A 22,917-nucleotide genomic window follows, 5' to 3' on the forward strand; every position below is an offset into this window, starting at 1 on the left:
AACGCTTTGCTTTGTTGTTGAGTAACACGCTGAGGAAGCATTAAGGTAAATGTATGCAAATAATGGGCTCGTCCGGGATTTGAACCCGGGACCTCTCGCACCCAAAGCGAGAATCATACCCCTAGACCAACGAGCCACTTGCGTACGACGCTATTTGATTTATTGAGAGTATAGCGAAAATAAGTGAAATTTTCCAACAGATTTTCCACAAGACCATCTGTACAAATAGCCAACTTTTAGTAATAGATAACAATTCCAAAAAGCATTAATTTTGTCAGTGTACAGCGATATTTTAAACTCATCTATTTCAGACATGATTAATATGAAATGTAATATTTATTGTAGAAAGTGAAGAAATAATGCGCCCTCCTTTGTTTGATATATTAATGATTTCAAATGACTTTCCTCATCACTCATCAATATAATATACAATATATTCTCTAGTAAAATAGACAATATCTCGTTTTGTTATTGTTTTGATTTATATCTCTTATTTTTTAAGTTCTTGCTGTATTCTCATGTTCCAGTGATTGAGAAACTATGTTTTCATTCAATGCATGTCCCCCCCCCCCCCCCATATTTTATCTATTTATTTTCATAAAATATATTATTATATGTATATGAGATCTCCTTGTTCTGGATGTTCTTTAACGTGTGTTATTCAAATGTATATGTACATTTAATTAAAAAATAAATTAAATTCAATTTAAATTTAAATGATTAAATATTTGATTGATTTATTTCAATTTAAATGTAAATAAATAAATATTTGATTATTTATTTTAACTTATTTTTTTTTCACGTAAGTCAAAAAAATCACGTCGCCGATGACGCGTGTTGCGTCTGCCGGAAGTTGTTTTGATTGCGGAAGTGGAGACGCTGTAGGCGCTTGCCCAGTGGAGCTACCTGCTTCGGGACTCTTTTGATTCGACTCTTCTCGTTGTGATTCGGCTCCATGTAGGTCTGCGGGAGCTTCGGTTTCCAGGTCTATCGGGTAAGAAGAAGGAGGAGGAAGTTGCTCAGCGGCCGTTAGCCGGTCCACCGTTTTAAACTCGTGACGTTGCTGTGCTTTTTGCTAAGTTAGCTCGGTTAGCTCGCGGCTAACGCGGCGTCGTTTGATCGCTTTGGTGACACAGTTAAAGTTGGATATCGGGACCCGTCAAGGGAAACACATGTTTCCATGACAGCCAGAGCGCGTCAGTGGTAACGTGTCTCATTACTGGAGCTGAAACAGGGGCTATTACTGTCTGTAGTTGTAACTGTCAGATTATAAAGATGATAAATACACAGTAAATATGGCGGTAAGCTAAATAAGTGTTACTTCCTGAAAGGTACTCATACCACACTGTGAAAACACTCAAAATCTTACTTGAGTAAAAAGTATGTGTCAGAAAAGTGTGGCCTACTGATGGCATCAAAAGTGTTACTTAAAAACTAGTCATTGTGTAGTAAAGTGTTCCCTGTCAGTGTTTTACTATTCTATATAATGTTTCTAGGTGAATATGAATGTGTATTTTGCATTTTAATGCTGTAAATTGCAGATTTTTAACTCCCTTTTTGGGTCGTACAGCAATGCATCATATCCTATAAGATCATTGTGTGTCCTCGTGAGTGACGATGCATTTTTCAAAGAGACTTTTCAAATAGTTTTATGTAGAGGATTTTTTCTAAACCCCATTTAAGGAACATCGGAAGGTAGAGTTGCATAACATGGAAAAGTAAGTAAAGTAGAAGTACATGTACAGTACTCGGTCCATCCCACCACTAACAAACAGTAAGTGTGATGATACACTGTTGTAGAGCATTTTCTGACTAAAAACACACAAATAAAAGTTTAAAAATACAAAGACAATATAAAACTCTAAGCCGCTATCGAGTGCTTCGGCCTTTCTCCTGTTATCAGAGCCGCACCTCTACAGCCTAACAACTGGTCTCTCTTGGCACACTGTGTTTCCCGTGAGCCCAGAAGCCATCACGGCAGAATCAATACCGCCTGAGCATTATTCGTCTGTGTGCTGGTGAAGCCTTTTGTCCCGTGTTCCTTCGCTTGATCAATAAAGAGTCAAAATCTCTTAACAAATGGACTCTCCCGGCCTGAATACACGATGTGAAGTCCGTTCATGCAGGATATTGTGTGGTCTTGTGCACTTACTGAATTGATTCACTATAAACAATCATTAGTAATGAAGCCCATGTCTTCAAATCATCACATCATAGCCATCAATTTGAAATGTCTTTGAACGATTGTCAGATTTTCCGGAAATATAATCCTAATTCCTAATAAATACGATATCTTGTCGTAGAAAATAACTAAAATGCAACTGTAAACACCGTAAATCTGGTTGTGCTTGTAATAATGTGGCTTTTATTAGCATGCAAGATTTTAAAAAACAGGTTAAAGGAATTACTTGAGCACTAAATGACAATTCGTTGGTTGATGTTGGTTTGTTATAAATCCGTCTTGAAACTTTTTTTTTTTTTTTTAAATGTCTTTATGTTGTTTTAAACTTCTTGCTGTTTTGTTTTTTTTATGTTACGTTATTTGTGTCTTTATGTGGTGCTTGTGTGAAACTTTTATTTTATAAATGTATATATTATATTAACCTTTCTTTAGCCAGTATAATCCTGGTTAAATTATATATATATATATATATATATATATATATATATATATATATATATATATATATTCTTTAGCCAGTATAATCTTTAGCCAGTATAATCCTGGTTAAATTATATATATAAAAATCCTAACATATATATAAATCCTAACATATATATATATATGGTTTTGGGTGGAAAGAACATGTTAATTTTAAACAAAGAAAATGCTATTATTAATATATTTATTATTACACACACTAAAAAAATCAACAACATAAAACATGTTCTCACTCATCCAATTGTGGTTTGTAGTGGAGATAATCTTTTAGTTATTATATGTCTCAATTAAAACTAGGGTAATATTTCTAATATAGAAATATTAGAGTGCTTTGAGCAACTAATTTTAAATGAATTGTGTTGAGTTGGTGGCAGAATATTTGAGACAAACGATCTCTGAACAGACACTTAAATTATGGCATCATCAAAGTCTGGATTTGGACATTTTTTTAACATAAATGTACTCTAAGGATTTAACCAAAAGGAATAATACAAAAGTGTCAGTGTACGTGGCTTTCTTCAGGTTTACCACCACGGCTTTTCTATTTTTTCCAGACGCCGCTGACTCCGGTGGTGAATCTTCAGCTCTCTTCCTCCTCCTCCTCCTCCTCCTCCTCGGCGGTGTGTTCCCGGCTGAGCCGTCTCGCGATGGCCGACCCCGACGACACCAGCCTGCAGCCGGAGGAGCGAGTCCGCGCTCTGACCAAGAAGGGGAGCTCCGTGGAAGTCAACGACGACGTGCCGCCGCGCCGCTACTTCCGCTCCGGGATGGAGATGATCCGCATGGCCAGCATCTACGCGGAGGAGGGCAACACCGAGCGCGCCTTCGTCCTGTACAATAAATACATCACGTGAGTGTTCGGCCGTCCACTTGTGTTCGGTGCGTTCATCTTCTTTAGAGCTTTTTCACATAAAGACGGGTTGTTGTTGGTTTACTTGTATAATGTATACAAATGTGTCAGTAAATAATTCAATAACAGAGTGATTCCTCTACTGAACACTGTCATTTCTCTGAATGTATCAGTCAGAGTTGTACAAAAAAAAAAAAAGTTTCCTCTTTTCATCAAGTCTCTTTATAGAAAAACTTCCCAAACACCGGGACTACAAGACCGCGAACATTCCCGAGAAGAAGGACACACTAAAGGTAAAGGTGTTCTCCCGTATGACACGTAATTGTTTCCGTTTTAAAGGAAATGTTAAATTATATTTATTTACTTTTTTTTAAATGTCTTTTTATTCCTTCCCCAGAAACTGAAGGACGTTGCGTTTCCTCAAGCAGAGATTTTGAAAAAAGCCCTCCTGAAGAGATTTGAACAGGACTATGCGCAGCATCTCGTCAAGAAGGTAAATGCGTTAACGGTCTCTCGTCATTTAAAGAAACGTAACAATAAAACACAACAAAGATTGGACGCGGATTTTGTGTGAAAAAGCGGGGGAACTTTAATCGTAACCTGCAGAACGCGGTTGTAATAAAGGGAGATTGTCACATTTTGTACAACATTGATATAAAGTCGACGCACGAATTGCTCTGCGGCAAGAATGCACGTTCGTTGACGAGCAATAGACGTAAATAAGAGGCCGGCGGTTTGCAATCGGTGTGTTTTTCTCGCTCAGAGGGCGGAGCAGGAGGCGGCGGCGCGCGAGCAGTCCAAGCAGCGGGAGCTGGACGCGGAGCGGGAGCGCGTGGGCGAGATGCAGCGGCGGCAGCGGGAGCAGGAGCAGTTCAGCGCCTTCGAGGAGATGATCCGCCGCCAGGAGCTGGAGAAGGAGCGCCAGCGGGTGCTCCTGGAGTTCGCCGCGCCCTCCGCGCCGCCCTCCGCCCCCGACACGCCCCTCCTTCCGGGCATCCGGGGGCCCCCGCCGCAGGCGTCCCACGCCGGCCCGCAGAGCCCCGGGGAACCGTCCGGCGACAACAACCGGCAGTACGATCGCCCCCCGGCGACCGTCGGCACGCCCGGCGCCGCCGCCCTGCCCTCCTTCGACCGGTCGCTCAAGCCCGGTTCTCTGTTCAGCCCGGGGAACAACAGTGAGTTAATCTTCTTCTTTTGTTTCTCACACTAGGGGGGGCGGCCTTCCCAGGATTTAAATACTACTTTAAAGTATTTACACTTCTGAGCTGATTTAGTCCCCCCTGACCTACTTAATTTCAGTTTCAGAACCGCACAAGCATCTATCTTTATCCGTCTGCGTGGTGTTTTTTTTTTTTTGCAGACACGATGGTGGACGCCCTCCGGCAGCTGGCGGTTCCGGCCGAGCTGTGCCGCAGCTTTCTGAGGTTGGCCGAGGCCAACACGAGCCGGGCCGTGGAAACGTGCGGCATCCTGTGTGGCAAACTGGTAAGACTCTGGAAGAGGGCGACCGCGTTTGAACCCGCAGCCGTGAATTTCAAAGGAATGTGGATTTTGAAACGGGAGAGACATCAGCTGACCTCCCACCCCAGAGGGGGGGAGAACATAATCTGACACCTCTCTCACTGTTCCCAGATCTGCTGGTAACTCAACGTTCCCACAAGCTGTGCATCATTTAAAGGATTTTTTTGTGTGTTTTGTGCCCCAGAACAGAAATGCGTTCACCGTGACCCACGTCATCGTACCGAAGCAGTGTGGCGGGCCGGACTATTGCGACACGGAAAACGAGGAGGAGCTTTTCCTCATGCAGGACCAGTATGACCTCATCACCCTGGGCTGGATACACGTGAGTCGAGATGGACAAACGCATCATCTGTTCTCAGAAGCTCAAGCTAATCCTGCTGAAAGGCATCTTAAAGGAACGCCGTCTCTAAATCGCCGTCTCTACCACGCCGTCTCTACCACGCCGTCTCTACCACGCCGTCTCTACCACGCCGTCTCTACCACGCCGTCTCTATCACGCCGTCTTTACCACGCCGTCTCTATCACGCCGTCTCTATCGCGCCGTCTTTACCGCGCCGTCTCTACCACGCCGTCTCTACCACGCCGTCTCTAAATCGGCGTCTCTACCAACGCCGTCTCTACCGCGCCGTCTCTACCGCGCCGTCTCTATCGCGCCGTCTCTACCGCGCCGTCTCTACCACGCCGTCTCTATCACGCCGTCTCTATCACGCCGTCTTTACCGCGCCGTCTCTACCACGCCGTCTCTACCACGCCGTCTCTAAATCGGCGTCTCTACCAACGCCGTCTCTACCGCGCCGTCTCTACCGCGCCGTCTCAATCGCGCCGGCTCTACCGCGCCGTCTCTATCGCGCCGTCTCTATCGCGCCGTCTCTATCGCGCCGTCTCTATCGCGCCGTCTCTACCGCGCCGTCTCTACCGCGCCGTCTCTACCGCGCCGTCTGTACCACGCCGTCTCTAAATCGGCGTCTCTACCAACGCCGTCTCTATCGCGCCGTCTCTACCGCGCCGTCTCTACCGCGCCGTCTCTACCGCGCCGTCTCTACCGCGCCGTCTCTACCGCGCCGTCTGTACCACGCCGTCTCTAAATCGGCGTCTCTACCAACGCCGTCTCTACCGCGCCGTCTCTACCACGCCGTCTCTACCACGCCGTCTCTAAATCGGCGTCTCTACCAACGCCGTCTCTACCGCGCCGTCTCTACCGCGCCGTCTCTATCGCGCCGTCTCTACCGCGCCGTCTCTACCACGCCGTCTCTATCACGCCGTCTCTATCACGCCGTCTTTACCGCGCCGTCTCTACCACGCCGTCTCTACCACGCCGTCTCTAAATCGGCGTCTCTACCAACGCCGTCTCTACCGCGCCGTCTCTACCGCGCCGTCTCTATCGCGCCGTCTCTACCGCGCCGTCTCTATCGCGCCGTCTCTATCGCGCCGTCTCTATCGCGCCGTCTCTATCGCGCCGTCTCTATCGCGCCGTCTCTATCGCGCCGTCTCTACCGCGCCGTCTCTACCGCGCCGTCTCTACCGCGCCGTCTGTACCACGCCGTCTGTACCACGCCGTCTCTAAATCGGCGTCTCTACCAACGCCGTCTCTATCGCGCCGTCTCTACCGCGCCGTCTCTACCGCGCCGTCTCTACCGCGCCGTCTCTACCGCGCCGTCTCTACCGCGCCGTCTGTACCGCGCCGTCTCTAAATCGGCGTCTCTACCAACGCCGTCTCTACCGCGCCGTCTCTACCGCGCCGTCTCTATCGCGCCGTCTCTACCGCGCCGTCTCTACCACGCCGTCTCTACCACGCCGTCTCTAAATCGGCGTCTCTACCAACGCCGTCTCTACCGCGCCGTCTCTACCGCGCCGTCTCTATCGCGCCGTCTCTACCGCGCCGTCTCTATCGCGCCGTCTCTATCGCGCCGTCTCTATCGCGCCGTCTCTATCGCGCCGTCTCTATCGCGCCGTCTCTATCGCGCCGTCTCTACCGCGCCGTCTCTACCGCGCCGTCTCTACCGCGCCGTCTCTACCGCGCCGTCTGTACCACGCCGTCTCTAAATCGGCGTCTCTACCAACGCCGTCTCTATCGCGCCGTCTCTACCGCGCCGTCTCTACCGCGCCGTCTCTACCGCGCCGTCTCTACCGCGCCGTCTCTACCGCGCCGTCTCTACCGCGCCGTCTGTACCACGCCGTCTCTAAATCGGCGTCTCTACCAACGCCGTCTCTACCGCGCCGTCTCTACCACGCCGTCCAAACACGCCGTCTCTACCGCGCCGTCTGTACCACGCCGTCTCTAAATCGGCGTCTCTACCAACGCCGTCTCTACCGCGCCGTCTCTACCGCGCCGTCTCTACCGCGCCGTCTCTATCACGCCGTCTCTATCACGCCGTCTCTACCACGCCGTCTCTACCACGCCGTCCAAACACGCCATCCAAACACGGTCACTTTCGCTCACTGGTTGCAAAAAAATAAACGTATGATAGTTTATAGGAAAAGGAAAACACTTTTAGAGGACGGACGTTGGCGCGTTCGGCCTGTGCATCCAACTCTCTCTCTCTCTGTGTGTGTTTTCCCAGACTCACCCCACGCAGACGGCCTTCCTGTCCAGCGTCGACCTTCACACGCACTGCTCCTACCAGATGATGCTGCCGGAGGCCATCGCCATCGTCTGCTCGCCCAAGTTTAACGAGTGAGTCGAGGAAGAAGAAAGAAAGAAGAAAAAAAACCCGTCTTCACACACGTTACAGATCTTTTGTCTTTTCGGCTCGTTAAAGTGTGCGTGTGACTTGTGTTGGTCTCAGGATCGGCTACTTCAAGTTGACGGATCGAGGAACGGACGAGATCTCCACGTGTAAACAGAAAGGCTTTCACCCGCACAGCAAAGACCCCCCTCTGTTCACAGTGAGTTCGCTCCACTGGAAACGACCGTGGTCATTTTTACGACCACGGCACAAACTGACATGTATGTATTGTTGAGCTTGTTTTAACGGGTCTGATCTCCTAAATAACCACCAGAGATCTTCTCTCACTAACGTCTCGTGGTGTCTGTCTGGCTTTGGAAACACAATAACATCTCTTTCTGGAAAACATTTTTTATTATCATTTGGTTAAACTAAAACTCGGGGCCAACATACATTTACATTTTCTGTAACTTCTGGCACTAAATGGTGCAATAAGACTCACGAGTACAAACTTTATGCACGACTTACTGCAATTTGACCACTTAACGGGATAGTTTTGGATGTTTTGAAGTGTGGTTTTATGAGGTTCTTCTCAGTAGTCAGTGTATTATTATTATTATTATTATTATTATTACTACAGGAGATGGAGTTTGAAGAAACAGACGAGAGCAAATGAAAGTGCTTCTGTAATGTATTTTATACACCTAAAATAATCGATCGCTCTATTTAGAATATTTTTGCTTTACCTTGCTGAGAGGGAACTGAAGCGGTTATCGTCATCACTTAAATATAATACCTAATCTATTTATCTCTGTTTGTGAGGTAGGTTCTTTAAAAACTAAAAGGGGAAAGACATTCCTTTTTTTCTTTTTTTTTTTACAAACATATTTATATATATATATATTAAATTAAATGATATATTATATGTGTGTGTATATATATATATATATATATATATATATATAATTATATTAAATTATATACATATATAATTGGTGTGTGTGTGTATATATATATATATGTATGTATGTATGTATGTGTATATATATATATATATATTAGATATTAAAATTAGTTTTTTTTCTGTCCATGTGAGACGATTCAAACTCTAATATATATATATATCTCTCTCTCTCTCTCTCTCTCTCTCTCTCTCTCTCTCTCTCTCTCTCTCTCTCTCTCTCTCTCTCTCTCTCTCTCTCTCTCTCTCAGCACGCGGGACACATCAACATCACCGACGACACCGTGTCCATGATGGATTTGCGGTGATTCTTCTCGGGGACCGTTTTGATCCAACTGACATTTAACTGGAGGAAACGAACACTTCCTTTTCAGGCCGACGCCGAGCAGAACGACCGTTTCTACGGACTTGAGTTGTTCTCAAAGGGAACAACGTTGCGCAACTTTTTTTAAATATTTTTTTTTTATTTCTTCCTTTTGCTCTGCAAGAAAAGAAATCGCATATTAATGCACTTTCCAAGCAAACGACTACGATCCCTCTCTTCAACCTCTTGTGTTTTTTTTTTGTTTTTTTTCGTCGGTCCATGCTCCACTTTCTCACCGTTTGTCATTAAAAAAAGAACAACACTATATATATATATATGTGTGTCGATGTCTAATAACCCGACCAGTTGTCAAAGTTTTATTTCTGCCTGGAGAAAGGAAAAAAAAGAAAAAGTGCCAAGGACGAGAACGCTCTCCGGCTCGAGGAGTCTTTCAAGAAGTTTCCGTGTGTTTCTGTTGTTTTGTTGTCGGGAGGAAAGACGGCCAGTTGTAACTCAGGTACGCAGGCGGCGTTGCTGCTCTGCGTTCTATTTTTCTATATAACTCCGCAGCATCCTTTCATCTATAAAGAGCTTTGTTTAATTCCTGCTTATGATGCATCCACCTTTTTGACTTTCTTTATTCTTTATGGGGGTTAAAAAGGGGGGGTGGCTTTACCCGAGGACGTGATGTCGACCTCCTGCTCCTCGTCAGCCCGAAACCAACGGACCTCTCTCTCCTCTTAACCCGCTTTTTTTTGTTTCGCTCCCCTTTTTTTCCGCTTGTTGCAGGAAGTAAATGATTCTGCTTCAGTGAATGAAATGCAAAGTCAAAAATAAACTCGTTGGGAGGTTAATTTATTCTGCATGGTTTGGTTTGTCGTGTTTGTCCTGAACATGTTTTTTTTTAAAGCGTAAGAGTTAGAGAATGTAAAGATGAATAATAGACAACAAGCACAAACATTTAAACCAGATTTAATGCAATTACTGCACACCCAGTGGAGAGGATGAGATTTAATATTTAACAATCATTAAAAAAAATATTTAAATTCCTTTTATTTGCTATTTTATATAATACAAAAATATTAATAAATACCACAGATGTTTTTAGGGAAAGGTGCACACTTACAGATGAACACTAAAATGAGACAAAGATGTGTGTGAATCTGTCAGATGATCAAAGACAACAAATCAAAGATCAAATGAGTTTTCATACATGAATTAATTAATGTCGTATGGAGTATTCAAACTGTTTTATTGTCTTGATTTACAGAGATAATATGTAATGTTATGCTGGTGAAATTATTAAGACAGAGCTGATCCTGGGAAGATGGAGTTAATGGGCAGACGGTAATAAAGTTTTGGGGTTTTGCTGTAGATTGAAACATAAATCTGAGGCTCTCTTGTTTCAGGAAAACTATCAAAAGAACATTAATTAGAGCACGGCTGATCATGTGTTTGAGTTTTGCTTTTTAAAGAAATGTGATAGGAACTTGATAAATGTATTAATTTAAATGATATTCTTAGTAGAAATGGGAAAGGAAAGGGGACAAGAAGAATATGTTGTTCCAGAATATTTAGAGTATATGGACTCGTTTTAGCTTCAAAGAGTTGGGATCACTTAGATTAAACTTTATTGTCCAGTACTGAGACAACAAGTGGCAGTTTGGAAGTGCAATAGCAGTAAAGGGCAGAGTAATATACAGAATAAATGTTAATTTATACAATACACATTAGTCATGAATATGTTAAGATATGTGCAGAAGTCAAAATACATTCTTAAAATCTCTTTTTCAAGAGTGAAAATTGAAGAAATGTTGGGTTTTTTTCAGGCCCAACTAGAGAGAAGTAATGTGTCGTTTATCCGTTCTTCCAGCAGGGGGCGGCAGAGCGCTGCTGTTATAAGTCGTATGCCGTAAATGAAGGAGACGTAAAACAACGTAAACAGGAAGTAACCACAAGGCGAACGGGTGGTGCGTTGTTGATGTTGAGCTCCGTCGTTTTTTACCTCAATAATCTGTCGGACCTACACAAACAGCCAAAATGGGGAAACGACAGCACCAAAAAGATAAAATGTGAGTATGACTGTTGCCCTGGACGACGCACCGCTTGCTCGCTGCGTGTTGTTGTTGTTGTTAGCTTAGCTAGCTAGCAGTGTTTGCTAACGAGCTAGTTTGCTAATTTACAGCTTATTTATATAATTACTTTGGATTTAACTTTATTTTAAGGTCACTTCTTTGTCCTTTTTCTTAATGTTTTTTTTCTTTTTTACAGGTACATCACATGTTCAGAGTACACACACTTTTATGGAGGGAAGAAATCAGGTGGGTTGTTTTTTTATAAATCTTAAATTTCAACGTGACCTGGTTGAAACAAAAAAAAAACTATATATATATATATATATATATATATATATATATATATATATATATATATATGCAATACTTCAGTACTTGCAAGTAAAAGGCCTCCATTCAAAATCCTACTCGAGTAAAAGCATAAAAATGCATTGAAATATACTTAAAGTTCCAAAAGTAAAAGTATTCATTATGCAGAATAGCCCTTTTCAGAATAAAGTATATCTCTAGATTATAATTATTGATGCATTCATGTGTTCATCACTTTTATGTTGCAGCTGGTAAACATGGCGCCGATTTTTTAAAAGTATTTATAGCTTAAACTATGATAACAAAGCATAACTTTATTGGTTTATTTATAATTTGTTGCGCTGCAGCTAAAGATCATTCTCAGTGTCAATATGTTCTTCTATTAATTGTTATAGTTTTAGTCTACGAATTGTTTTAAAATGTCCATCACAACAAAAAATTAGGCAAATATTTTATGTAAGTAGAATAAATGTAACATGCTTTTTTACACTCTACTACGACACTAAATGTAATAGAAGCTAGTAAAACTATTTTAATACCCACGGTTTCACCCACTGTTGTCTTGGAATACAACATGCAGTGTAACTGTTTTTGAAAGTGTCATCAAATATAAAATTGGACAAATGGAATTGAATGCTTTTAATGTTTTTTGTTTTTAGAAATCCCAAAAGCAAACTTCAGACGGCTTCCGTTTGACCACTGCAGGTAAGAAGAGACTTGTTAACCATCAGCAGAGATAACAAGAAATGTGTCCGTGCTGTTCCACCAGAAGTGGAGGAGACTTTACAGCAGTATGTCGAATAGACATGCGACAGTCTGGCTCGTGTAGTTTCGCTGAGCGATTGTTTGTGACACGATGTGTTTTCGTCTGAAACGTTTCAGCTTGTCCCTGCAGCCGTTTGAGTATCCCGTCTGTACTGATGAGGGAGTCGTCTTTGACCTGCTGTAAGTACACGATTCCAACAGTCACGTCCAAATGTGTCCTGGTCCAACAGGGTTGGTATGTGTGTTCCTTGATGTGTCTGTTAGCTCAACTTTAGGCCAACTTTGAGATGAGTATGACGGATGTTTGTTGTTGCGAAACACTACAAATACTCAAATGTGTTGCGATTGCTTCTTTCACCTTTTTAAAAAAAAGTAAAATAAAGATCCCTTCCTTTTTGTACCTTGTGTTTCAGGAGCATTATGCCGTGGATCAAGAGGTATGGCACCAATCCGATCTCCGGAGAGGTGAGCATACACGCATCATGTGGCCAAACAAGGCCGCTTCTGAAATGGTTTGAATAATAATAATAATAATCTCCATAATTTAGTTTATAACGTTTATATATCGTAATGAGCATTGACAACAACAACAAAAAAAGAGAAGAAAAGCATTGTAGATTTAGCTACGATCTACTTATCGCGGGCAGTTCTTCTATGCAGAATGAATGCTTGTTCTTAGTCCCGCCCCCTTAATGCTACCTGTGAGTAGTGCTGAAACAATTAGTCATTTGAATTCAATTTTGGTTAAATGGGAAATATGTGGATGTCCAAACAGCGTAGATGATAAATCTCGTCGATTTCGAAGCAATAAACTCCTCGGTGCTTTTTTGTTTTAATTGTTTTAAATAATTTATTAAACAAAACGTGTTTAAACTGGTTCCAGCTTCTCAAATGTGACGATTTGCTCCTTTTCTGGATTTTTTTAGAACAAATAAGAGACTAATTTAAATATTTTTGATATTGGTAGTAATCATTTGTTGCAGCCATGCATAAAAGGTTTGACATTTAAATCATTATTATATTTTTGAATTATCTTTCAAAACGCCAACTTTAGAGGCCACACTATTTAATATTTACCACACGTATTTATTTTTTTTACGAGTTGTTATAATTCAGTGTTCTTGGCAGCACTAAGCAGTTCAGTTATCACGTATTGGTTAGTTAATAGCTAAATATAAAATAATGTTTTTTATTATTCGGTTTTGGTCACATTATCTTCGTGATTGCACACTAATTTTTTTTCTTCTTCTTTCTCACAGAAACTGGAGGCAAAGTCCCTCATCAAACTCAACTTTGCCAAGAACAACGATGGTAAATAACCACGAACGTGTTCAATTGACTCTTAACCTGAAAGGATTCTTGTAGAAACCAGTGAGTCATTACAGCTTAAGTTTCCAGACTCTAATCACCCAAAATCAGCCTGCGGTTTGGAATTAAAAGGTCAAAGCTGCGTTTATCTCACGGCCCCGCTGTGTGAGAGTGGCTGGAAAAGTCGACTTAAAGAGTGTTAAAGGGTAATCTTTTTTTGAGGGGGGGGGGGGAGAGAGATAAGAGCAAGTGGAGGGAGGGAGGGGGGGGGTGATGTAACGCTGCAGGGAGCTCTTCACGCAAAGTATTTCTAGACTTCTGTACGAGACGTTTTCAGACCGCTCGCTTCTCTTTTCTTCCAGGGAAGTATCACTGCCCCGTTCTGTACAACATCTTCACAAACAATTCTCACTTCGTGGCCATCAAGGTCACCGGCAACGTGTTTTCTCATGAGGTTGGTGAACGCACCTCCAATGTCTGCACACACACACACACACTTTTTTATTGATTTTTATTTCAGAGTGATGCCGTGCAGACGCTCGGCCCCACGTGGTCTCCCGAGACGCTGTCGTCCATCACGCTGAATTTTAGTTTTTGTACAAAACTAAATTTGACCGCGTAGACTCCGCCCCCTTTTTAATCTCTTCCAGGAGGATCACGCTATCGCAAGCGTGCACCTTTTTAAAAAAATTTAAAAAGTATTTCTGTCCACGGCTAATCTCAAGTGGACCTCTCGTGGTTCACATTTTATCGAAACAACTTGTTTTTCAAAATAGGGGAAATGATTTAAATGCGTGTGCCAAAAGAGGCTTTTAGTTTTCTTTTTAAATATTTCCGTTTCAACCGTTTCAGGCTGTTGAGCAACTCAACATTAAGACCAAAAGTTTCAAAGATCTGCTGAGCGACGAGCCCTTCGCCAGAAAAGACATCATCGTCCTTCAGGTGGGTTGTTGCTTTTACATTTATAGAAAAATCAACCTTTTTTTAAATAAAATAATAATACTAATAATTTTCTGGGTGTGTTTTGTCTTCGCAGGACCCCACAAACCTGGATAAATTCAATGTTTCCAACTTCTTCCACGTAAGAAACAACCTGAAGGTGTTGGATCCCGGTGGGTTATGTGTTAATTAACTATTTGGTGGGAATCTGCCTTTTTTGTCAAATGCTAATCAACTTCCTTCCTCTTGCTCTCGTTTCTCTGGCTCGGCTCAGATGAGGAAAAGGCCAAGCTGCACCCGGCGTACCACCTGAAGACCACCAACCTGGAGACCAGGGAGACCTTAGCCGAGCTGTACAAGGACTACAAGGGGGATCCGCTCCTGGCCTCCACCATGAAGGAGTCGGCAGCCAAGAAGACGGACAAATTGAACGCCGTAAGCAACAAACAAAAAAAAAAGACAACAAAAAACACCCCGATGCTGATGTAAAAGTGAGGTAGTCCTGCAAGAGATATGAAAAGGAAAGTGAGGTAGTCCTTCTCTCATTATTCCCAGCTCGTGTTTTATTCTGTTCTGTTTTATTCCCTCACGTTAGAGACCGTAAAGAAAGAAAAGTCTTTTGATATCTAAAAATCCCCTTCTGGTAATGGAAGTTGAGTACGTGGTAGAATGGAGAAAACACATTGCTTAAACTTGGCTGTTTATTGACTTGGATACTTGGCATTTAAATGGATTTTCTAATTAATACTAATAGGAGGCAACAACGTCTGAACTCTCATCAGTTTCTTTGACGATTTAAGAACCGCACGTTTCCTTTTTGAGTGGAGGACCAATTTCAGTGTCTGATTTTTAAAGAGGCTGACATTAAAATCAGCGTTTCAAGAGGGCGCTTTGGAGACAACGTGTCATTTCCACATCGTGCACAGGAGGGAGCCGAACACGCAGCGATACATCGACTCTCCGACAAACGACTGCATCCAGAAACGGAACAAAGAACAGGCTCTCGGTGCTGTGAGGGACGTGAATGATGCGTAACGGGGAGCTGAAGTCAATATATTAAGTGCAGGACTCAAACAAAAGGCCCCTTTTTTGAATATGTGGCTAGTTTTTAATATTCTTGCGACGTGTAATCCCCTCACATTGTCCGCTCCCCGTCGTCATTGTTCAGGTTTTAACTTCAGGGAAGCGAACAGTTGTGCGGCAACGACGAAGGTCAACCGCGATCGTGTCCTTGAATAACCGAGAGAGAGAGAGAGAGGATGCAGTCTTGATTGATATTAAACTGCATCAGCAACTCTTATCAGCTCTCCGTCGCTGCTGCTGCACCGCATCTGGCTTTTTCTTTTCTTTTTAAAAAAAAAAAACGCTTAGAGAGCTTTTTCCTTCTCTCTCTCTCTCTCTCTCTCTCTCTCTCTCTCTCTCTCTCTCTCTCTCCGTCTCGGGTTCACCGTCGAGGTGATGATGCTCCGGCATCTGAGGGGGAACCGGGGGAAATGTGGGTCAGACGGGGGAGCACACGAGGTAAAGAGATGTCTGGGCTTTCATGCGCCTTCACAGGAACTAGAGCAGAAGAATGCTAAACCGGTAGACGCGAGCTTTTTAAAATCCCCCTTTTTGCACGCCTCCGCTTCAATGAGTCCTCCCAATCTCACCGCATTGTTAGTGGTGTTTTTATTACTGCTATTCTCCTCCTAATTCAAGACCACAGAGCCTGAAAGCGTTCTCCTTCTTAGATGGTATGAATCCGCAGGTCGAGCGTCATAAGTCACCGAAAATCACCCGGTGTGGCGCTTTCTGAGGTTTCTCGTGTGTGTGTGTGTGTTTTTTTGTCTGACTGAAATGATTTAAAGGACTTTTTACACCATTATTACGCTCAAAAGTGCGTCGAATAATCGAACGTGGAAGCTCATTCTCATACTTGGAAGATGGGACATTTTGACGTCCTCACTCGAGGTCACCTGACTGGCTTTGACCGGAGCTCTCGAGGTCACCTCACACGGTGGGAGACCCTGTTTACAAGGCGACCCGATGGCAATACGTAGGTCACATGACTGGCTTTGACCGGAGCTCTCGAGGTCACCTCACACGGTAGGAGACCCTGTTTACAAGGCGACCCGATGGCAATACGTAGGTCACATGACTGGCTTTGACCGGAGCTCTCGAGGTCACCTCACACGGTAGGAGACCCTGTTTACAAGGCGACCCGATGGCAATACGTAGGTCACCTGACTGGCTTTGACCGGAGCTCTCGAGGTCACCTCACACGGTGGGAGACCCTGTTTACAAGGCGACCCGATGGCAATACGTAGGTCACATGACTGGCTTTGACCGGAGCTCTCGAGGTCACCTCACACGGTGGGAGACCCTGTTTACAATACGTAGGTCACATGACGGGAACTGATCAAACTCCTTGAGTTGGGTTGTTTTCTTCTTTTTCTTTTGGAGTTTGAATGTATTTCTAGTCGTCAGTTGATCAATTGATCTGACTATTGACCATAACCCCGATTTTATATATTTAATATCGATATCGTGTTAATAATACACACTTCTAGAGTCAAAATGTATTTGTAAAGCACGTTTAAAGAACGACCACCGTTGACCAAAGTGCTGAACAAGCATGAGACGTAAACGACAACAACAACAGCAGTAAACAATGATCATCATGTGTACATAATAGAACTCGTGGTAATAATATTACGCGATTGCGTAAATAATCCAGAGACTCTTAAATAATTTCTGTTTGTCTCCCTTTCCTCAACACACACACACACACACACTGACGCAGTGACGAGCTAGTTGACAGAAAGCATTATATCTTTTTATTTTTTTTATTTTATAACTAACTTTTGAAGACGTCTGACATCACAAAAGTATCCGTTAACGGGAGAAGTCGTGTTTTATAAGACCAGTAAATGTTGACATAAAAGCTGTTATTTCTGTTTCTTTTTCTTTCAGGCCCACTACTCTACAGGCAGAGTTTCCGCCTCCTTCACATCCACGGCCATGACCCCCGCAACAACACAAGTAGCAGGCGAGTGAACATCACACACACACACACACACACACACAGAAACATCAATATTCCCAGCAGGCGGAAACGTTCACCTCTTCTTTCTGCAGCTGCTGTGATCTTTGTCGGAATAGGACGGCCGTAGTCACGCCTGCTCCTTTTTTGCTATCGAACGTGCGGCTTCACGATATATATATATTTTATATGAGGTACTTTTTTGTAAGATTGAGTAACATAATAATAATGTACACTTTATTGATCCCACAGTGGGGACATTCTTCTCCGCATTTGACCCATCCTTAGTTATTAAGGAGTAGTGGGCTGCAGTGAAGCACACAGGGAGGAACTGGGGGTTCAGTGTCTTGCTCAAGGGCACTTCAACATGCAACTAATAATAATACAATTATTTATATATATATATATATATAGCACCTTTAAAAACAGGGTTTACATAGAAGCAAGGTAAAAACATAACATCAATACAAGTAAACATTTCAGAAAATACATGAGGCAAAGGAGACAATGCCATATAGGCAATGAACACAATAGAGGAATAGAAAATTACAAATACAAAATAAAGCAGAACAGACAAACTAAAATAGGGGAACCAAAGAACTGCATAAAAGGACGACATCTTGGAGGTGTACCAGTCCGGTTTTGGGGAGTGGAGTCAGCAGGAAGAGTAGAGGGTGCTGGGGGAGCTGTAACAGTTCCTAATTTCGTTGCCACCATCTCGGTCTTGGAGACTGTTGTTGTGATGACGAGCTGCAGCGATGCGCTCGGCCGACCAGAGGGAGGGGATGGAAAGCGTGGAGCGATCAGGAGCAAACAAACCCTCCGCGGGAGGCTCTGTGGATGCAACGGGGCCGACGAAGGAGTCCGAGCGCCCCGATGGCCGAGACGAACGGAGGAGCAGAGAAGCCGCTGAGCCCGAGGAGCTGCGAGGTGGAACACTGCAGAACCATGACAGCCGGGAGGACGCAATCGCCAACCACAGACCGGACAACCGGAGCACCAGGACCGCTGAGAGGCGACCAGCCTCAGAGCAACAGCATGAAGCAGGAAGTCTGCCGGCTCGCCCACAGCCGCCGGCCAGCCAGCAAGAGACTGTTGGCCAGCCAGCAAGAGACTGTTGACCAGATCGCAGTGGTGGAGCGCAGGAGCCAACGGCAATCACAAAATAAAAAATAATCCAAGATTTGCAGAATAATTAAGTCAGAAGAATGGCTACACTGTTAAATAAAAATTTTAATAATTTAAATGAATGTTAAATTGTAAAAAAGGTAGAGAAAAAACAAATAAAAACAGTCCTAGACGGAGCGGCGTTTAAGTTTCGCCAGCGTCCCCGTTGCCAGGACTACCAACTAATGGGGAGAGCGGGGGATCGAACCGGGTACCTCGACGACCGCTCACCTCGTGAGCTTCAGCTGACCCCCAAAACACTAACGACAGTAATAAAAAAAAAAAAAGAAGATACTTGGCTTTAAAGATGGTTAATAGGAGAATGAAGCTAAATAACAACTCAAAACAATCGATAAAGTCTCACCATTGTTCTTCGAATTAACGTCCCCTCCACTGTCATCATCACTCATGTTCTCATCTGTAAAGACTTATTTTAAAAAAACAACAACAAAAAACAGCTGAATATGTATATTTGTTTTGTTTTTTTATGCTGTAGAAGCCATCGCGGACGACACCGTGCGTTACCGCTATGTGAAGAAGAAAGGCTACGTCCGTCTCCTCACGAACAAGGGGGACCTGAACGTTGAGTTACACTGTGACAAGGTACACACACATATTAAAAAAAAATATATATATTTTTTAAATATATATACTTTTTTTTAAATATATATATATATATATATATATATATATATATATTTTTATATATATATATATATATATATATATATATATATATATATATATATATATATATGATATGATATCATTTTTATTGACACAAAGCTGCCCAGTAAAATATACAGTTTTCATGAATGAAGCCTGGAGTTTTAGACCCTGAGGCTCTGATTCAGACTCGATGCTGATGTTAATTTAATGGTATAAGTTTAGGTTTTGCTCCGAGCAGCCGGTTAAATCATCCGAAACATTTACACAGTCGAATGTCCTGAGACCCTCAGAGGTTCCCAAGTGTACGTCAACAAACAGGTTTTTTTTAAGTCCAGGTGTGAGTTCCAGGAATGCATTTCTGCCCCCGGTAACCGGGAGCTTCCTTCATGCATCTTGGTTTTCATTGGCTTCTGCGCCGTCGAATCAGGATAATGAGGAGGAGGGGAGGGGGGGGGGGGGGGGAGTTGCGGGGGAGTTGCAGCGGCGTTGCAGCGGCTAGACAACCTGCCCACTGTGCCCCTCTTCCTCCTCTTCCTCCCCAGTGGTTTCCACACAAGACTGCAGCTCTATTCGTGGCCTGCCGTTTATGAATTAATGAGCGCCGCTTCACTGTCACATGCACTCTCTGTCACACGAATCCAGAAGCCCACACTGTCCCGTAGAGTTTGCTCGCCCCGGCTTTGGGTATTTTTCTGTAGTTCCTGCTCTCGTTGTTCCTAACTTTTGGGAGGGGGGGAGGGGGTGATGACGTTAGTCACGTACCTTATTCACGGTAGACCGGCTTCACCTGAGTGAGCTAGAACAGGTTGACTGCGTCTAAATTTACTCTTTTTTTTTTTTTTAGTCCAAAAGATGTTACAATTATTTTATTCATACGATAAACAATGTGAATTGACATGCGGGGAGACCAAAAGAGCTACCTAAATAATATTAAAAAAAATACACGTTTATAATAATTACCATGCACAGTATTATTTAGACGGTCCAATGATGCATTTGGGTGAAAAAGAACTAAACGGTTTATTAGGCACTTCGGTATATGCACACAAATCTGGCAGAAAATGGTAAATTAATGGAGATATTGTAAACTGTATTTTTTATTAATTGACGTCCCAAGTAATTTATTGTGCCGTTAGATGTTTTTACGTTTTCATTTTAAAAAAAATAAATAAAAATAAATCCATTTCATGTCTCAAACTGTTAAAGTCGAAACCATTTCCTTCGTCTAGAGGTTTAAGACAATAAGCCTCTTTGTACCGGAGGGCTTTGAAAAATCTGGGATTTATAACAGGGGGGGGGGGGCAAAGTGTGTGTGTGTGTGTGTGTGTGTGTGTGTGTGTGTTTTCAGTGTCTGAGACTCGTCTTTTATGATGATGATGTCATCAAACCGGCCCCAGCCCGTAGTTTATCAATGATATATCCTGATATATATTCTTCTGTTTTTATATTGCTTTTTTTCTTTGGGTGCTGTATTGTTGTTGTTGTTGTTGTTGTTGTTGTTGTATACAAGTATGAACCATGAGTGAGCATGATGGGTCCCCTTTTCTTTCTTTTAAAGCGGTCAGAAAGACCGACCACGTTGAAATATATTAATATACCTCAACGTCTCTGCATCCTGTTGGCTTGTTGTGACTCACTGGGATGTAAATGTGTTTTTAAAAGACATGAGAACACCCATTTGTTATGATCTCATTCATAAAAATCATATCCTAAGACTGCTAAGTGAGGTGTTATCAGACAGCTGTTGACATTCAGCATCCTGTTTTATCTAAATGTTACAAGGTTGAGTGTGATATCGAGCAGCGGATATTATTTTGTTATCTTTTTATCGTGGGTGCTTTTTTTTCTTCTAAACATCTCCTTTTTTTTTTTTAAAACTCCTCCCCAGGTTCCCAAAGCCGGAGAGAATTTCATCCGTCTGTGTAAGAAAGGCTACTATGATGGGACGGTCTTCCACAGGTCCATCAGGAATTTCATGGTGAGGACTTTGACCAGATTAAAAACACGCACACACACCCACACACACACACACACACACACACAGCCACCAGTTTACCTAAAATGACCGCCTTTTGATTGTTAGTTTGGGCGCATTCGTATGGGGCAAACTCCAATTTAGATGTTTATATCCTCTTCAGATGGATCTAATATTAACAATTGGCCAGAGCGATTCTCACAACGTGTGAATTATTATTATCCACCGTCACAAAATGTGTTTTTTCTGACACAAGTCGCTTAACTCGGCGGCGTATTGGTGGACGTTGAGGGTAAAAACTCATCGTAAATTACAGGTTTGCGGGGAAGAGGGAAAAATAAACATGGAATTTACGAGAAAAATAATGAAAGAAATCACAAATTTATTTAATAAAAGTAATTTATTGACTTTAATCTGGGAAACTAAGTTTAAAAAAGAAAAAAAAAAGAAACGTTTACTCTATTAAATTATTTAATTAAATTTGATGTCTTTAAAGAAATCTTTTTTAATTAGATTTGGGTTTATCTTCCACCACATCCCTGTGTAAAAGCAGTCACTCGGTAGCTTTAACCCAAAATATAAATGAAACACCGACACCGTAAAATATATAATAAATATATTTTCGGTGTTTGCTGCTTCAGAGAAAATTCATATTTTTCTTCAGACTGAATTTTCGTAATTAAACCCATAATTAAAGTGTCTCTGAGTGGACATCTGCTCTCAATGGGGGCGGGGCGCTCGCTCGCTTACCTTTTTTTAAAAATTATTATTATTTATTTATTTTATTTTATTCTGTCCCCGTGGTTTTTCAGACACTGTGGCAGGCTGTGAATTGTTTATCCACAATTTCTCTGAAATTGCTATCGAACGTGCGGCTTCACATCCTGAGATGAGACTTTATAAAAAAAAATTAGAATAAATAAGAGAGAGAGACCCGTCATGGCCGCCGGGCCTCGCCGGGTCTGCACTTTTTAATGTCCCTTTTTTTAAATGTCAACCCTTTTTTTTTAACATGTATTTTTTTTAGTTGTTCTTCCTTTTTGGCTTTATCCATTTGTTGTTGTTGTTGTCAGAAAAACAATTTCAAACCATAAAGTTGGTGCCTTTTTTGCTCTGTCTTCAAACTTCCCCAAATATATCTTCTTTTCTTCTTCTTTTTAAACATGAGGTCCAAAGAAATGCTCAGAGCATATATATATATATATATATATATATATATATATATATATATATATATATATATATATATATATACATACATGCAAATAAAATGGGAAATGTTGAGCCTGAACAATGGCCGCCTGTTGTCAGGGACGACGAACGCTTACAAGGGAAAAACACTGTACGGTTTAATAAAAGTCTCTCTATTATAAGCAATGGGGAGCGGCTCTTTTTTATGGTCTTTTTAACCCCCGAAAGCTCACAGACGCTCTGCTTGTCTTCCAGATTCAAGGAGGGGACCCCACGGGCACCGGCACAGGTACGACCACTTTGATGCACGTTTTTGAACCGCGTGCCACGTGTTGAATTATTAATAGTTCCCTTTTTTCTTTTTTTTTTAAACAAGAGATGCGAGTCGAGAGTGTTGCTAAATATAGTCTGTGGAGGCACGTGGGAACACACACACACACACACACACACACAGCGTTCGGTGTAGTTTTTCTTTTTTTTTTTTTTTTTTTTAAAAGGCCGGCTGGCTGTAATTGACTGCGAATGGGCCT

At 42.6% G+C, this 22,917-nt stretch overlaps 2 protein-coding genes and 1 non-coding gene across 3 annotated transcripts in view; 2 read left to right on the forward strand and 1 right to left on the reverse strand.

The window, feature by feature from the left end:
- Positions 1-64: 64 nt before the first annotated feature.
- On the reverse strand, positions 65-136 carry trnap-ugg. The gene has a single exon. It is a non-coding gene; the product is annotated as a tRNA-Pro (tRNA).
- Positions 137-855: 719 nt separating this feature from the next.
- Positions 856-9,823, forward strand: LOC117735846 (STAM-binding protein-like A). The gene is made up of 10 exons (XM_034540736.1): positions 856-994; positions 3,217-3,512; positions 3,730-3,805; positions 3,910-4,005; positions 4,276-4,687; positions 4,873-4,997; positions 5,218-5,355; positions 7,595-7,707; positions 7,820-7,919; positions 8,912-9,823. Exons 2-10 carry the CDS (start codon positions 3,310-3,312, stop codon positions 8,966-8,968), a joined length of 1,320 nt encoding a protein of 439 aa, XP_034396627.1. The 5' UTR covers positions 856-994; positions 3,217-3,309; the 3' UTR covers positions 8,969-9,823.
- Positions 9,824-10,900: 1,077 nt separating this feature from the next.
- ppil2 (peptidylprolyl isomerase (cyclophilin)-like 2) overlaps positions 10,901-22,917 on the forward strand; it is a 23,564-nt gene continuing 11,547 nt past the window's right edge. Inside the window, exons 1-14 of the mRNA XM_034542033.1 lie at positions 10,901-11,036; positions 11,236-11,285; positions 12,008-12,053; positions 12,231-12,293; positions 12,527-12,578; positions 13,373-13,424; positions 13,784-13,875; positions 14,274-14,363; positions 14,458-14,533; positions 14,635-14,795; positions 17,316-17,391; positions 19,049-19,155; positions 21,110-21,199; positions 22,643-22,676. Coding sequence (XP_034397924.1) covers positions 11,005-11,036; positions 11,236-11,285; positions 12,008-12,053; positions 12,231-12,293; positions 12,527-12,578; positions 13,373-13,424; positions 13,784-13,875; positions 14,274-14,363; positions 14,458-14,533; positions 14,635-14,795; positions 17,316-17,391; positions 19,049-19,155; positions 21,110-21,199; positions 22,643-22,676 — 1,021 coding nt within the window. The 5' untranslated portion in view covers positions 10,901-11,004. The remainder of the gene's footprint in view (positions 11,037-11,235; positions 11,286-12,007; positions 12,054-12,230; positions 12,294-12,526; positions 12,579-13,372; positions 13,425-13,783; positions 13,876-14,273; positions 14,364-14,457; positions 14,534-14,634; positions 14,796-17,315; positions 17,392-19,048; positions 19,156-21,109; positions 21,200-22,642; positions 22,677-22,917) is intronic.

This window comes from Cyclopterus lumpus, chromosome 9 (assembly GCF_009769545.1).
Source record: "Cyclopterus lumpus isolate fCycLum1 chromosome 9, fCycLum1.pri, whole genome shotgun sequence".
NCBI classification, from domain to species: domain Eukaryota; kingdom Metazoa; phylum Chordata; class Actinopteri; order Perciformes; family Cyclopteridae; genus Cyclopterus; species Cyclopterus lumpus.